This window comes from Megalobrama amblycephala, linkage group LG10, assembly GCF_018812025.1.
Source record: "Megalobrama amblycephala isolate DHTTF-2021 linkage group LG10, ASM1881202v1, whole genome shotgun sequence".
NCBI classification, from domain to species: Eukaryota; Metazoa; Chordata; class Actinopteri; order Cypriniformes; family Xenocyprididae; genus Megalobrama; species Megalobrama amblycephala.
In genome coordinates this window covers 11,168,352-11,182,992 of record NC_063053.1, presented here as the reverse complement: position 1 = coordinate 11,182,992, position 14,641 = coordinate 11,168,352, and the positions used below count along the sequence as shown (strand labels likewise).

General features: G+C 37.5%; 1 protein-coding gene across 2 annotated transcripts in view; it reads left to right on the top strand.

Moving 5' to 3' along the window:
• Positions 1 to 14,353, top strand: part of LOC125276735 (CD276 antigen) — a 28,842-nt gene extending 14,489 nt beyond the window's left edge. For both annotated transcript variants that reach the window (XM_048204555.1, XM_048204554.1), the window contains one exon: positions 13,610 to 14,353. Coding sequence is in view for 1 of the 2 variants with exons in the window: in XM_048204554.1 (XP_048060511.1) it covers positions 13,610 to 13,722 (113 nt within the window). In the remaining variant the exon portion in view is untranslated. The remainder of the gene's footprint in view (positions 1 to 13,609) is intronic.
• Positions 14,354 to 14,641: the final 288 nt, after the last annotated feature.

Sequence of the window (14,641 nt, the reverse complement as noted above, 5' to 3'; positions counted from 1 at the left end):
ACAAACAGAAAAAAAAATTGTTTGATTAGGTGTTAATTTTAATTTTCAACAGTGTTTCTCAGAAATCGCTTACTGCACCATTAATATTTTTGTGGAAACTGTGATACGTTTTTTTGTTCCCCAGGATTTTTTTTGTTTTGTTTTGTTTTTTTTGATGAATAGAAAGTTCAAAAGTACCACATTTATTTAGAATAGAAATCTTTTGTAACATTATAGGATACAACGGGGCTAAAGGCACACCTTAAGAAAAATGTGCTTTTCACTACTCTCAAAGTGTATGAAAAAAATATATGTGTGGATTGAACATTGATGGAGAAACAGATTTTGTGTGATAATAATTCATAAAAGTGGTTTATTTTGTTTAAAAATCTTATAAATGTATGAGGTGGCGAGGAGGCCTTTTACCCCATATGTGGTACAGTATTGATACAAATACTTTAGCTAAAATAATATGTTTTTAATAATGTCTAGGTTAATACTTGTTCAAAAGAATCACTTTAGCAAAGTCTGTTCTATTTTCTGTTTATTTTCATAAACAAAATAATTAATTTTTGTTCATTAAATATATGCTACTGTCATTACAATATAAAAATATATTTTAAAAATACAGAAACAAAATTATTTTAAAAAGTAAAGATTCTGAAAGCATTGAAGGAGATCCCTAATATAGATTTACATTAGTAAAGTGATATTTTATTATGATATGATTAATATCATATTTTTAAATATGATTGCTTCATTATAAATATGGGTATTATCTCTAAGGTGGATACACAATTTGATATATGATATTTATTTACCATCTGAATCTAACCATATCATATCAACAAATGGAAAAGTCAGCCAGCTATTTATTATCATGTTAATTATTGTGCCTTTTGCCCCAACAGCAGATGCGCTTTTTACCCCAAATACGGTGGGGATCGAAAGTTTGGGAACCCCTTTCATAATCTGTGAAAATGTGAAAATTTTTAACAAAACAAGAGAGATCATACAAAAGCATGTTATTTTTTGTTTAGTACTGTCCTGAGTAAGATATTTTACATAAGATATGTTTACATATAGTCCACAAGACAAAAAAAAAATAGCTGAATTTATTAAAATAACCCCGTTCAAAAGTTTGGGAACCCTTGGATCTTAATACTGTGTGTGGTTACCTGGATGATCCATGACTGTTTTTATGTTTCGTGATGGTTGTTCATGAGTCTCTTGTTTGTTCTGAGCAGTTAAACTAAACTCTGTTCTTCAGAAAAATCCTCCAGATCCTGCAAATTCTTCAGTTTTCCAGCATCTTTTGCATATTTGAACCCTTTCCAGCAGTGACTGTATGATCTTGAGATTCATCTTTTCACGCTGAGGATGACTGAGGGACTCAAACACAACTGTTAAAAAGGTTTAAACGTTCAATGATGCTCCAGAAGGAAACACGATGCAATAAGATCTGGGGGGGGTGAAAACTTTTGAACAGGATGAAGATGTCCACATTTTTCTTATTTTGTTGAAATATAATTTTTTTTCATTTAGTACTGCCCATCGGAAGCAACAGAAGATACTTGCATGTTTCCCAGAAGAAAAATTAAGTATAATTTACCTTGATCTTCAAATTCAAAAAGTTTTCATCCCCCAACTCTTAATGCATCGTGTTTCCTTCTGGAGCATCAGTGAATGTTTGAACCTTTTTTAATAGTTGTTTTTGAGTCCCTTAATTGTCCTCAGTGTGAAAAGATGGATTTCAAACTCATACAGTCACTGCTGGAAAAGGTTCAAATATGCAAAACATGCTGGAAAACTGAAGAATCTGCAGGACATGGAGGATTTTTCTGAAGAACAGAGCTCAGTTTAACTGCTCAGAACAAACAAGAGACTCATGAACAACCATCACAAAACAAAAAAACAGTCATGGATCATCCAGGTAACCACACACAGTATTAAGATCCAAGGGTTCCCAAACTTTTGAACGGGGTTATTTTAATAAATTCAGCTATTTTTTTTTTTGTCTTGTGGACTATATGTAAACATATCTTATGTAAAATATCTTACTCAGGACAGTACTAAACAAAAAATAACATGCATTTTGTATGATCTCTCTTGTTTTGTTAAAAATGTTCACATTTTCACAGATTCTGAAAGGGGTTCCCAAACTTTCGATCCCCACTGTACCATACTTTTACCTATTCTTCCGTTATTGAAAAACTGTTGCTTGAATTACCTTGAACAAAACTGAAAATCATTAAGAAGACCTTTGTCTGAAAATATAAACATTAATTTATTCGATTCTCATTTGCTACTTAAATCAACAACATTTTAAAAAACATCAAATATTAGATCAAACTACCTCAGAATCAACTTTGCGGTGCTGTCCTCGATCACGTCAATGATCAGACAAATTTACATGTGCATTATGAAAAGCGGATATTTAGGAAACTGCTACGGCAAGTTTTTGTGCCGCTGAGTGGTTTAGTGGAAAATAAAATCAAAGGCACCTTTAGACCCGTTGTACCCTGATGTTGTATTAACAAGGTTCAGGAGGAACACGTTCAGCCAAGTTCATACTACAGGACTTTAGACGTCCGCAGATCGCTGTGCTGTTCAGACTACATGACTTGCTGTGGAGTCTTGAAGTGTTTGTGGAGTTCACACTATGTGACATTATGTGATCCGCAACCGGTTACACGCTACACAAGCTGACAACAAAAGTGTCACCCAACCACTTTATTTGAAGATGGACATTGGGAAGAATTTAGATTAAATTTTGAATTCAATTTAATTCAAATTAAATTCACATATAAGTTTAAAATATTCTGCCTGACCTCTCAAAGTTAAGGCCATGATTAGAACGTTTCCTTTATTGTCTCCATGACGATGCATCATGATTGTCACGTGACACACCGTGGCCACACTGTATGACAGATGTATCACTTTTCTCACCATGGCATCAACTATCTGATTTTTTTCCCGATTTTCATATATGTGCAAGTGAGTGTTTTGTCATATAAAAACCTACATCATGATCTTGATCTTAAAGGTCCCGTTCTTCGTGATCTCATGTTTCAAACTTTAGTTAGTGTGTAATGTTGTTGTTAGAGTATAAATAAAATCTGTAAAATTTTAAAGCTCAAAGTTCAATGCCAAGCGAGATATTTTATTTAACAGAAAGTCGCCTACATCGAACGGCCAGTTTGGACTACATCCCTCTACTTCCTTCTTTAATGACGTCACTAAAACAGTTTTTTGACTAACCTCCGCCCACAGGAATACACAAGAGTTGCGTTTGTAGAGTGTGTTTGTCGCCATGTCGTCGAAACGCTGTTATTTTCATCCCGCAGTCCAATCACCGGGTCTGATTCCGGCGCAAATTGATAGGGTAAAATTAAAGACATGTTTACAATAACACTGAGCGCGTGCATCTCCACGTTATGGTAAGAGGCGTGACCTTTCAGGGCAAGGAGCGCTAAGCTGTTGTCGAATCACAACACAGGAACCGCTGGCACAATCAGAACTCGTTACGTATTTCTGAAGGAGGGACTTCATAGAACAAGGAAGTCATCAGCCCGTTTTTATGCAGTGCCCAAGGAAGTCGACCGGAAGTTGAAGTCGGCCGCGTGCTGCCATCTTGTAGCAGAACTTCACTTGCGTTAGCATCCCCATTGACTCCCATTCATTTTGGCGTCACTTTGACAGTGAATAACTTTACATCTGAGGCGTTTAAAGAATCCATTTGTCCATTATTTATTTCCAAAGATACACGACAATGTATAAAGGGCTCCATTACCTTCTATGTTACATTATGGCCCCGTAGAAACAGTTTTTGTAAAAATAGGCTAACGATTGCGTCATAACCACTCGACTCTCTGTCGCACAGTACAGAAATTACCGTATAGACATGAGGAGAAGCTCGCAGACAGTCGGGGAGATTATCTTAATATGGCGTACTGGCGTTACATTTTAAAATACTATACAAACTAATTAATCAGAATACTTACTCCTGCTCACTCACGCCAAAGAACTCCCCGCTCAAGCTCGCCGTCTCTGCAAGATTAACGATGGCAGTTTGCACGCACAGCTACTAGAAGATTTACATCTGTCAGACAGGTTGCTGACGTCATCAAGCCTAGTGTGAGTCTGCGCGTCAGAAACGGAAGTGCTAAAAATCGCTAAAAATGGGCTTCACTTGACTCAATTGAGTTCCAATGGGGTCGCTGTGTCCATTTCTTTTACTGTCTATGTTTTTATGACAGTGGAAACAGTGGTATACAGATAAGTAAATTATGTGAAAAATACTGTGTTTTTTTACACGCGAAACATGAACACATGTTATATTGCACACTATAAACACAATCAAAGCTTCAAAAAACCACGAAAAACGGGACCTTTAATCTATAACGCGAGATGGGCGCCACCTTGTTTGTTTCCGCTTTAGTTCAGAGAGTCCTGTCAGTCGGATTTATAGACTACAGCACGTGAATTCATCCATTTGTACCGAAATACATGTGGCGGTGAACTGGGAGAAGAATAGAGTGAGCTTTACACAATTGTGTATCTGATATGAATGAACGTCAGCAAATTATATTTGAATGGATTGTTATTGCTGCTTCCATAGACATCAGTGCATATTTCATTGGCTGTTGCATCACGACATCACAGGATATCGAGTCAGCCGACAGCTCCAGATATTTAGCATGCTAGATATTTGTCTGGCGTCAGCGAGCCTCTTTGATACGTCGTTGAGTAGACATAAAGATTGGGGAGCACCGATCGCTGATTTTTTTCCCCGATTGCTTCCCGTTAACTTGCAAATCGGGCTTAGGGTGCGTTCACACTTGTCATGTTTGGTTCGATTAAAACGAACCCTGGTGCGATTGCTCGGTTAGTGTGGTTCATTTGAACATATTGTGAACGCTGCCATCCGAACCCTGGTGCGCACCAAACAAGCGGACCGAAACCGCTGAAAAGATGGGTCTCGGTCCGCTTCCAAACGAACTCTGGTGCAGTTCGAATGATATATGAACGCTACATGGACCAAAGACGTGTAACCGAACCAAAAACAGGAAGACGAGACCCTAAAAAGGACAGAATCCTCATGCATGTCGGTTTTTTTCGTCATAGACGTGAGTTTGCCCATCACAGGCATCAGACGCGCGTCTCCATGCAGCAGATCATTTGTGTGTGTGTTTTGCCAGTGTTTTGAATACTTTACACATTTTATAAGCTCTTCACGAGTTCCCAGCTGGCCAAAATATCATCACATACAGGCTACGCACCGCTACGCACACACAACGAGCGCATTTACCTCAGCAAACAGCACTGTTTTGGATGTTCGGTAAGTTCCGTCTCAAAATAGGCAATACGTCATAAAATCCGACCAATCACGTTGTGAATGTATCCCTATGCCTTAAGATTCGGTATCTTTTGGTTCGGTGATAAAATTATCACTACAAGTGTGAACGCACCCTTAAAGTCTTGTAGTGTGAACTTTATTCAAGTGGCATTAATCAACTCCATTAGCACTATAGGTGGTATTACCACCTATTGTGCTAATCGTCTTAATTGAGTTGATTGATGCCAAGTTCACACTACAGGACATATACAGCAGACTAACTTCTGTCCCATGACAGTTTTCCAGCATCCCTCCACCACCCCATCTCCTCACTCCTAATTGGCAGGGGGTGGGGGGTGGGGTTACTCTTGGTTTGGACCAGTGATTCCAACCACATTCCTGGAGGCCCACCAACACTGCACATTTTCCATGTCGCCTTTGTCTGACACACTCATTTTAGATCTTTGAGTCACTACTAATGAGCTGATAACTTTAGTCAGGTGTCTTTGATTGAGGACACATGCAAAATGTGCAGTGTTGGTGGGCCTCCAGAAATGTGGGGTTTGGACCAAATCCTGAGCTCAGAGCCTTCTGAGACAAACACTGGAACTGAAACTGATGTCAGAATAAACAAACACGAAACTCCGTTGTCATTGGTGAATCCAGCCAAGTGTGAACCAGCCGTGTCATCATCAGAGCTTGAGAAGCTATCGGCTGTCTGCTTTCGAATAGCTCTTGCTGTATTTTGATGATATACGCCACAGTGAGATAATGTTGGCACTGTTTCAAGCTATACAAAATTTCTAACTGCCATGTACTGCTTCAAGTCAAATGCCTATTTGTCTGCGCAATGTTGTGTGAAGTCAAAACACATTAACAATTCTTGGACCTGGCATTGTAATCAGGCACCGAAGAAGGTCATGTGTGTCAGAAACATTTGGCATTCCTCAGTCCCTTCAGCATTTGCTTTTCTATTGCCTTTTTTTCATCTGCATAGGGAGTGCAACTTGAATCCAGCACACAGCAACATCTATTGTGGAGGAAACGACATTGTTGTGGTGTTGCCGAGAGCAGATGACAGAAGGCCTACTTTAAAAAAATCCCATTGAACCTCAAACAGTCAGCTATTTAAAGAGATAGTTTTCCCAGAAAGCTCATATAATTCAGAAACATGAGATTGTAATTTCAGGGAGATGTTTTCCAGACAAAATAATTGGATGTTGTCTGGGTGTCATGCATCATAAACATTATCCTTATTGTATTCCAAGTGTTATGAAACTATATGAAAGATTTGTTTGATGAACATCTAGTGAAACTGCTTTGACTGTGAGGTTCCTATAAGATGAGATTTTCAGAGCGCAGTAAGATCTTCTCGAATTTACCAAACAGTATACAAAAAACACATGAAGCATGGAGGGACAACCAGTGGCAGAAATGGCATTATTTTAAGAAACAAGTTAATTAGGTTGTCAGTGCATGATATTGTCAAGATCGGTGGCTGTAGTAAACGTACGGCGATAGAGAATATCAACTTATCTTTATCTTTAATAATAAATCCAAAGGGAAAACATGCAGGAGAATCACAAGGAGTAATAGCACAACCACAAATCAGTATTAAGGGTGTAACGATACGCTCAGGTCACGATACGGTACGTATCTCGATACGGAGTTCACGATACGATACGTATCACGATATTTTGAACAAAATGAAACTGAAATTCAAACAAGATTTATTAAAAAAACATGAACAAATTTCAATAATTTTCCTTGTTGTACATACAAGATCACATTTCAATAAAATAAATAAATATAAAAATTTAATAAAAACCTTCTGTATTCAAATTAACAGTTGAATAGGGCTGTCTGTCACTGAAAAAAAATGTTAAATTTAACATGAACTTAGACGTTTACATATCGCGTCTAAAAACGCGTGGAAGGCGCGGCCGCACCGCTTCTCCTCCTTCCCAAAGCGCTCGCGCTCCCGTGGCGTCGGTCGTTGCTATGCAACCATGAACTGAGCTCTCCAAGAGGAACAGGATGTTTCTGCAAAGGATAAATGATTTCTAGCCCTTGCATTAGTTCTACTACGAGATATATTGATGGAGATAAGATATAAAAACCACCATGTACAGCTATGATCAGCTGTTCGGCTGAGCTTTTGATGTTTTGTTACGGAAAGGCCATAGCTGATCGGTTGATTCTTGTCACACGACCTGCGGTGCGCTTGCGGCATTCTGAGAAGTTGAGAATTGCATGCGCGTCGCGACCGCGTTGATCCCATTATGAGCACGCCTGCCACGCGGCTACATTTGAAAATAATAACGGACTTGCACGCGGAAAAGACGCAATATGTGAACGGCCCCACAGAACTTCTTAAAGCAAAGCATCGCAAGCGTCTTTTGCTTTTCTGTGAGCACAGCTGTTGCTGTGGCACTGCGGTGAAAGAAAGCCACGACTTTTCTCACGCGACCATGCAAGAGACTGACATGAGAAACGTTTAAACCTGCTTGCAAGATTCAATGTGTGCGCGAAACACTTACTGAACTAGAGAGCTGATTGAGACAGGATAACTCTGGGAGTTGGAAGGGGTGTGTCGCGATTCTGCCTTCTCACATCGCGATACAGGTTCGTGGACCTGCGTATCGCGATTTCGGTTTTATATCGCATATCGTTACAGCCCTAATCAGTATGGGTACGTTTACATGACAACAATGTACTTAATAATTTATTTCCTTTACATTTTTTCGCATACAGACGATAACATTGTCAAAATGTTGTGTTATTCATGCCAGGCCAGTATTTGGCGATTGTTACTTTGTAAAGAAACCCCCCCACAAAAAATGCAGTTTTCATGTAAATAAACGGCCAAAACGCATAGAAAGTTTTCTGTTTTTAGTTGAAAATAGTGTTGTGTAAACATGCTATTCCAATCAGATTTTTACAAATGTGTCTCAGTCTGGACGCTCTGGCTGCACAAATCGGATTTCAAACTGCGTCACTCTCAATATGACATGCAATGATAACATCAAAACTGGTGATGGAAATGCCGGAAGTGCTCATACGAAAGATTTTGCCTAAAAAGATCTGATTTGAGAAAAAAATCTGACTTGCCTGCAGTCTGCACAAGGGTTTAAATACACAGAGAGTAATCAACAGAACTAAGAACAGGTGAGGAACCAAGGAAATATGGAAAATAATATCAACCAGGAACAGGGAAAACAAAATCAAAACACAATGAAAATAGACTTAAACATAACCCTGTCAGATATGGGGTTGTAGGAAATAGCATTTTAACATAAAAAAAATACAGTCTTGTCTTTTTTATTTATATCTGTATGTTGACAGACAAACAGTAAAAGTGTAACTGTGAAGCCTGTCCAGTCTCTTGCAATCAATACCCCACATAGATTAATGGGTAAATTTGTACTGTTGAAATTAAAATATGCCGGCCCGTGCAGTCTTGTGCATTTTCAATCATTGTCGCCAAAATCACAGCCATAGTTTATCTGAAAATACTGACAGAGTACACTGTTATATTGACAACATGACTAAACATTTTGATCTTGTTTGTGAACAATGACACAAGGACTTGTCATTATGATGGCACTGGTATGTACATTGACATAAATGCTTACTTTTGAGAGATGAACTAAGGATTTTTAGCAGGTTTCAGGCTTTTGCAGATAATCCATTGTGTGGTGCTGTTTGTACGAATTGTTTTGAGAGATGCACTTACTGGATTGTAAATCTTAAGGATGATTCAAGAAATGTACCAAATTGACTGAGGAAAACTAACAACTTCAGAATTGGGAAGTAGAAAATAGCACTTGAAGGCAGCATGATTTCAATTAGCAAATGGTAGGTTCTAAGATATGGGGGGCCGTTTAGTGAAGATGATAGACTGTGATATAGAGATTAGGCGTGGTTTCTTCTTTTATTTTTAATTAAAGTGTGGCATGGTGGCTTAGTGGTCAGCTCTGTTGCCTCACAGCAAGAAGGTCCCTGAAAGGGCCTCATTTTTGCAATTATCAGCATGGGTTTTCTTCTGGGAACTATGGTTTCCCTCACAGTCTAAATATACAGACGTGTCTCTGAGAGAGCCCTGTGATTTGTGTTTTTCCCATCCCTTCATGATAAGTTCACAGAAAAGGGCAGCAGTGACTCTGACTTCATTCATTTTTTATGATGTTACTATGGTGAAATTACAAACACAGAATACACATTCTGAGATGTGAAATGAATTGAATGACTAGGTATCTTATTAGCATTAAATGGTTCTTCTCCCATTTTCCACCTCAAAATCCTCCACCACTGCTTATCTTGTGTATATATTATATTATATCCTCCATAGATCCACAAAATTTAGATGGTATTCGAATGGCCTGGCAGTGTGATTTGGACATAGACTTTACAGAGAGAGAATGTTCTAAGCCAGGTTCACTCTTCATCACAGGAAACCGGAAACTATACTAAACATAAAAGTCCAAAACGAAACATCACGAGTGTTTACATGCCCCTTTACTTTCCCACCACAACAGCTTACATGCCTAGGCTGTGTCCCCAGCCGGAGGAATTCTGGAGGGAGATTGTTGACTTTAATAAAATCTTTGCTATTCCTTTAACCCCCACCTCTTAATAGCTATATTTGGCACTAAGCATGAGGGTACAGAACTTGGGAAAGACGTGTATTACAGTTATTGCCTTCACTTTTGGTGAGGCGTTTAATGCTATTACAGTTGAAATGGGCAGACCCTCTAACTGAATTACATTCAACTTGAATAGATCAAAATGTAAGTTTTATGAAACATGGTCTTTTCAAAGAAATTTTGAAGAATTACACCTGCCTGGAGAGTGTTATTAGGGCCTGAGCACTGATGGTGTGAGGACCCTATTGTAATTGCTCGGTCAATTCTTCTCCGAAATGAAACGCATTTTTGAGGGTCTAAACATGCTCGAAAACTCATGAAACTTTGCACACATGTCAGAAGTGGTGAAAATGTACGTCTGATATGGGTTTCAGAATTAGGTGTGGCAAAATGGCTCAATAGCGCCACTTATAAAATTTCAATTAAGCGCCTTTTGCGCTACATTTCACGTACAAGTATGAAATTCGGTAGACACATTTAACAGCCCAATACCCACAAAAAAAGTCCTAGGTGCAAAATCTGAAAACCCAACAGGAAGTGAGACATTTTGAATTTTTGCCATTTCCAGACATTGTACTTTAACAAACTCCTCCTAGAGATTTGATCAGATAAACATCATATTTGGTCAGTCTAAAGGTCTTAGCGATGTTAAATTGCTAAGATGTAGAGTTTTTGTTGAACGGCGTGTCCGTGGCGGCCTGACAAAGTCTCATGTTTCGCCATGAAAGGGGAAGCTGTTGTAACTCAGGCATACAGTGTCCGATCTGCCCCAAACTTCACACGTCTGATAAGAGTCCTGGCCTGAAGACATCTACATGGCAATATGCAGTTAGTCATAGCGCCACCTGTTGGCAACAGAAAATGGCATGCTTTACACTCCCAGAAACACATTTAAATATGCCATGAAGTACCAAACATGTTAAATCATGCAACACTTGGCTAAGTGCTAATGTATGTGATTAATGCCATAAAAAAGGAAGTTGTTGTAACTCAGGCATACAATGTCCAATCTGCCCCAAAATTCACGTATAATAATAGTCCTGGCCTGAAGACATCTACATGGCAACATTCAGTTACAGTCAAAGCGCCACCTCCTGGCAGCAAGAAGTGTTGCACATTAAAATTAATTTGCCATATTTCTCCTATATTTACCCACCCACATTTCAGTTTTCCTAAGGCCACCGGGTGGCGGTGGCGTCGGGTACGAGGGCCCTTTCATTGCTGCTTGCAGCTTTAATTATTCTTATTATTTCTGTTTATTCATCTTATTATTTTTAATAGTTTTTCTGATTTGCTAAAAACACTAAACTCCATTTTTTTTTTTGCACCAAATTCTCAATATCCTAAAAAAATGTTTTCACAATTTTCATCCTTTACACACAACGGCTCAATTTTTCACACTACTTATTTCTAATGATGAGATTAAACCAACTGTACAATATAAGCCAGTTCAGAGTGCACATGTGCACTGAATGTTGAAATGAATGGAAAGGAGAGGAGGAAGAGTATGTGTAAGAGGTGGTGGACAAGGAGAAAGAGGATAAAGACGAGAAAAAAACAAAGTCTGGAGTGTTGTCAAGGCCGGATCCGGCACACTAGAGGGTTTTTTTCCTTTGCCTGGCAAGAGACAACATTGCCTGTGATGTGGACAATGTCCTCAGGCTGAACCCAACATGAAGATGTGATGCTGAGGCAGAATGAATCTCTTACTGACTTTGATTTTGCAGTTGTATAACTCTTTTGAGTGTAATGTAACTTCCTTTTTAAAAAAACAAAAAAAAAACTTTTTGGCTTTTACAGTTGGACTATTTTATTTTTACAGTATGCAAGTGCTGAATATACAGACATTCATTAATATATTCAGTACATACAGTATACAATTTATTCCACTTAGTACTGTAAGTTGTGATTACTGTACTTTTTACATAATTGCAAAATTTATTTACTGTGTTACAATCTACTTTTTTTCTGTAATTGCATGCTTTGGATGCTGTGTTCTCCATTTTGTGATGTAGTGTCTAATGAATGATCTGATTTCTATTTTTACTGGCTTTGTATTCACAGATGGTTTTGAGGTAATTGTTTGACTTTGCCAGGAGAGTCAGATGTTCTCTGAATGTAGTTTAAATATTTGGTTTTGGAGCCAGTATAACATGCTCACATGTTTGTTTATATTATGTTTTTTTTTTGTTTTTTTTTTACCATTTTGGGAGGAGGAAAGTTTACACATTTAATTTGGACTGTTTCTCAAACCACCTCCTGAAGTGTTTTGAGTGATTGTCTCAAAAGTATTTTGGAGGGCATTTACACCTCTTTCCACGATCAGAGCTAGCCAAGCAGGGAAAATACATGAAGTGAACAGATGTAAATAGGCCCGTTGTTGTATGCGTGCGTGTGGTCCTGATAAACCCTATGTTATGGGGACAAAATGTCCAAAATGTCACTTTTTTTTTGGTTCCCATGAGGAAAACAGCTTATAAATAATACTAAGTGATGTTTTTTGAAAATGTAAAAATGATGGGTAGCTTTAGGGGATAGAATATACAGTTTGCGCAGCATAAAAATCATGTCAGTGAAAAAAAATTATGTCAGTGGAAAGTCCTCATAAAACATAAACTCATTTGTGTGTGTCTTTGAGTTCTTAAGAGAATCAGTCCTTTTATTTTCTGATGGATTATAGGTTCATCTCTATTTAACAAGAAAGTAACTTGCACTGACATATATTAAAATAAGTCAGAGGCATTGTTTTGTCTCAAGATGCACACCAGTAATGTTTTTTAAATATTTATTAAATACCCTAATCCTGGCATTGGGTAATCCCTGTCTGTGAAACCAGGCATTGGTGTATTTCTTGAGCTAGTTCCCAAACCAGCCTACATAATGAAAACAAAAGGCACAGTGTCTCCAAGGTGACATCGCAAGTGATTGAGACACAAAAGCCTGCTTGTCAGTATTGTACAAATGAGAATCAGGAGTTCAAACAGTGCAGTGAGTTTCACAAGTTTTGCTCTTTGGAATGGAATAATGGAAGATGGAATAATCACCCGAATAGCGGCCTAAACAATCCTCCCAGACATTCTGTCATTGTGTGGGAAGTTACACAAAGCTTGAGGACTTGACATGCTTTGACGTACTATTGTAGATCACTCCTTCCACTGAATGTGTTTTATAACGTTCTGAAACGTCAGAAATTGCAGTAAAAACTTCTACATTGTAACAAAAGAATTTTATTTCAAATAAATTCTGTTCTTTTGAACTTTCTATTCTTCCTAGAATCCTGAAAATTCAGCTTTGATCTCAGGAATAAATTACATTTTAAAATATATTAAAAAGAAAAACAGTTATTTTAAATTGTAATACTAGAACACAATATTACTGGGGTTTTTTTATCAAATAAATGAACATATATATATAAAAGTGCCATTTAAACTCAACATGACATTGAAAGAAATTAAAATTTGATACATCAGTGCATGTTATTTCAAAGAAAATGAATTTTCACTGAGAATGTAATATTCTGTTTGAAATGTCATTAGAGAAAACAAGTAACATTGTTTTGTTTTATGTTGATTGTAAGATGTTTGGAAATGTACATTATGGAGTCATTTGTCAGTAACGTGTTCCTCTTGTCTGTCTTTTATTGCAGATGGGAATATAAACTCCAGAACATCGGTTGTGGCTCTGTCTATATTGTGTACTTTCCTCATGTGTTCAACAGGCCTTTTGTTATGGTTGTACTGCCGTGACAAGCAGAGATGACTTCTGCTGAGCACTAACAACTACTACCAGAGTGGGCTTTTATTCTTCTATTTAAAGTCGTTATGCTGCTCAACTATACTTTATGTAAACAAGATTTGGTAGCGAAATACAAGAAACCATTAAAGTTGAAGTGTGTGATTTTTGTTGCAATTCCAAACCATTTATTTAGCTTACAGTCCCAAATCCTTCACCTGCAATTGTGAAGTACAATCTAAAAAAGGACAATTCCAGGCTTTTTAGCCTTTATTAAAAGGACCAAGAATAGTATAAGAAATGTTTACAAAAAAATATATTTAGCTAAACTCACAGCTACTAAAGATGGCCCTTAAAGTGATTACAATATCTAGCAATAACTGAACAGTAGCTCAACCCATTTTATGAGTTTCAGGCAGGACTATCAATCATCATCATCATTAGCTCTGGACTCACAGAAATGACACACTTCAGCTTTAAAACTAACAGGTCAATGAAGACAACACTGACTATACTTAATTTTGAGACAAATCACTGAAAGTCTTTGTAGCTGCTGATGTCAGAAGGTTTTACAGTATCACTGGAGAGGTTTACTTTCACAGTAGCATTAAAATTAACAGAATATAATGTACGGAAGAGGATTAGGGCCAAGCAATAATAAAAAAATAAAACCATCTCGAGATTAAAGTTGTTAAATTTCGAGAAAAAACTCGTTAAATTTCGAGAAAAATGTCGAGATAAAATGTTGAGAATAAACTCGTTAAATGACAAGAAAAAACTCGTTAAATTTTGAGAAAAAAGTCGAGATAAAATGTTGAGAATAAAGTCATTAAATTACGAGAAAAAACTCGTTAAATTTTGAGAAAAATGTTGAGAATAAACTCGTTAAATTACGAGAAAAAACTCGTTAAATTTTGAGAAAGTCGAGATAAAATGTTGAGAATAA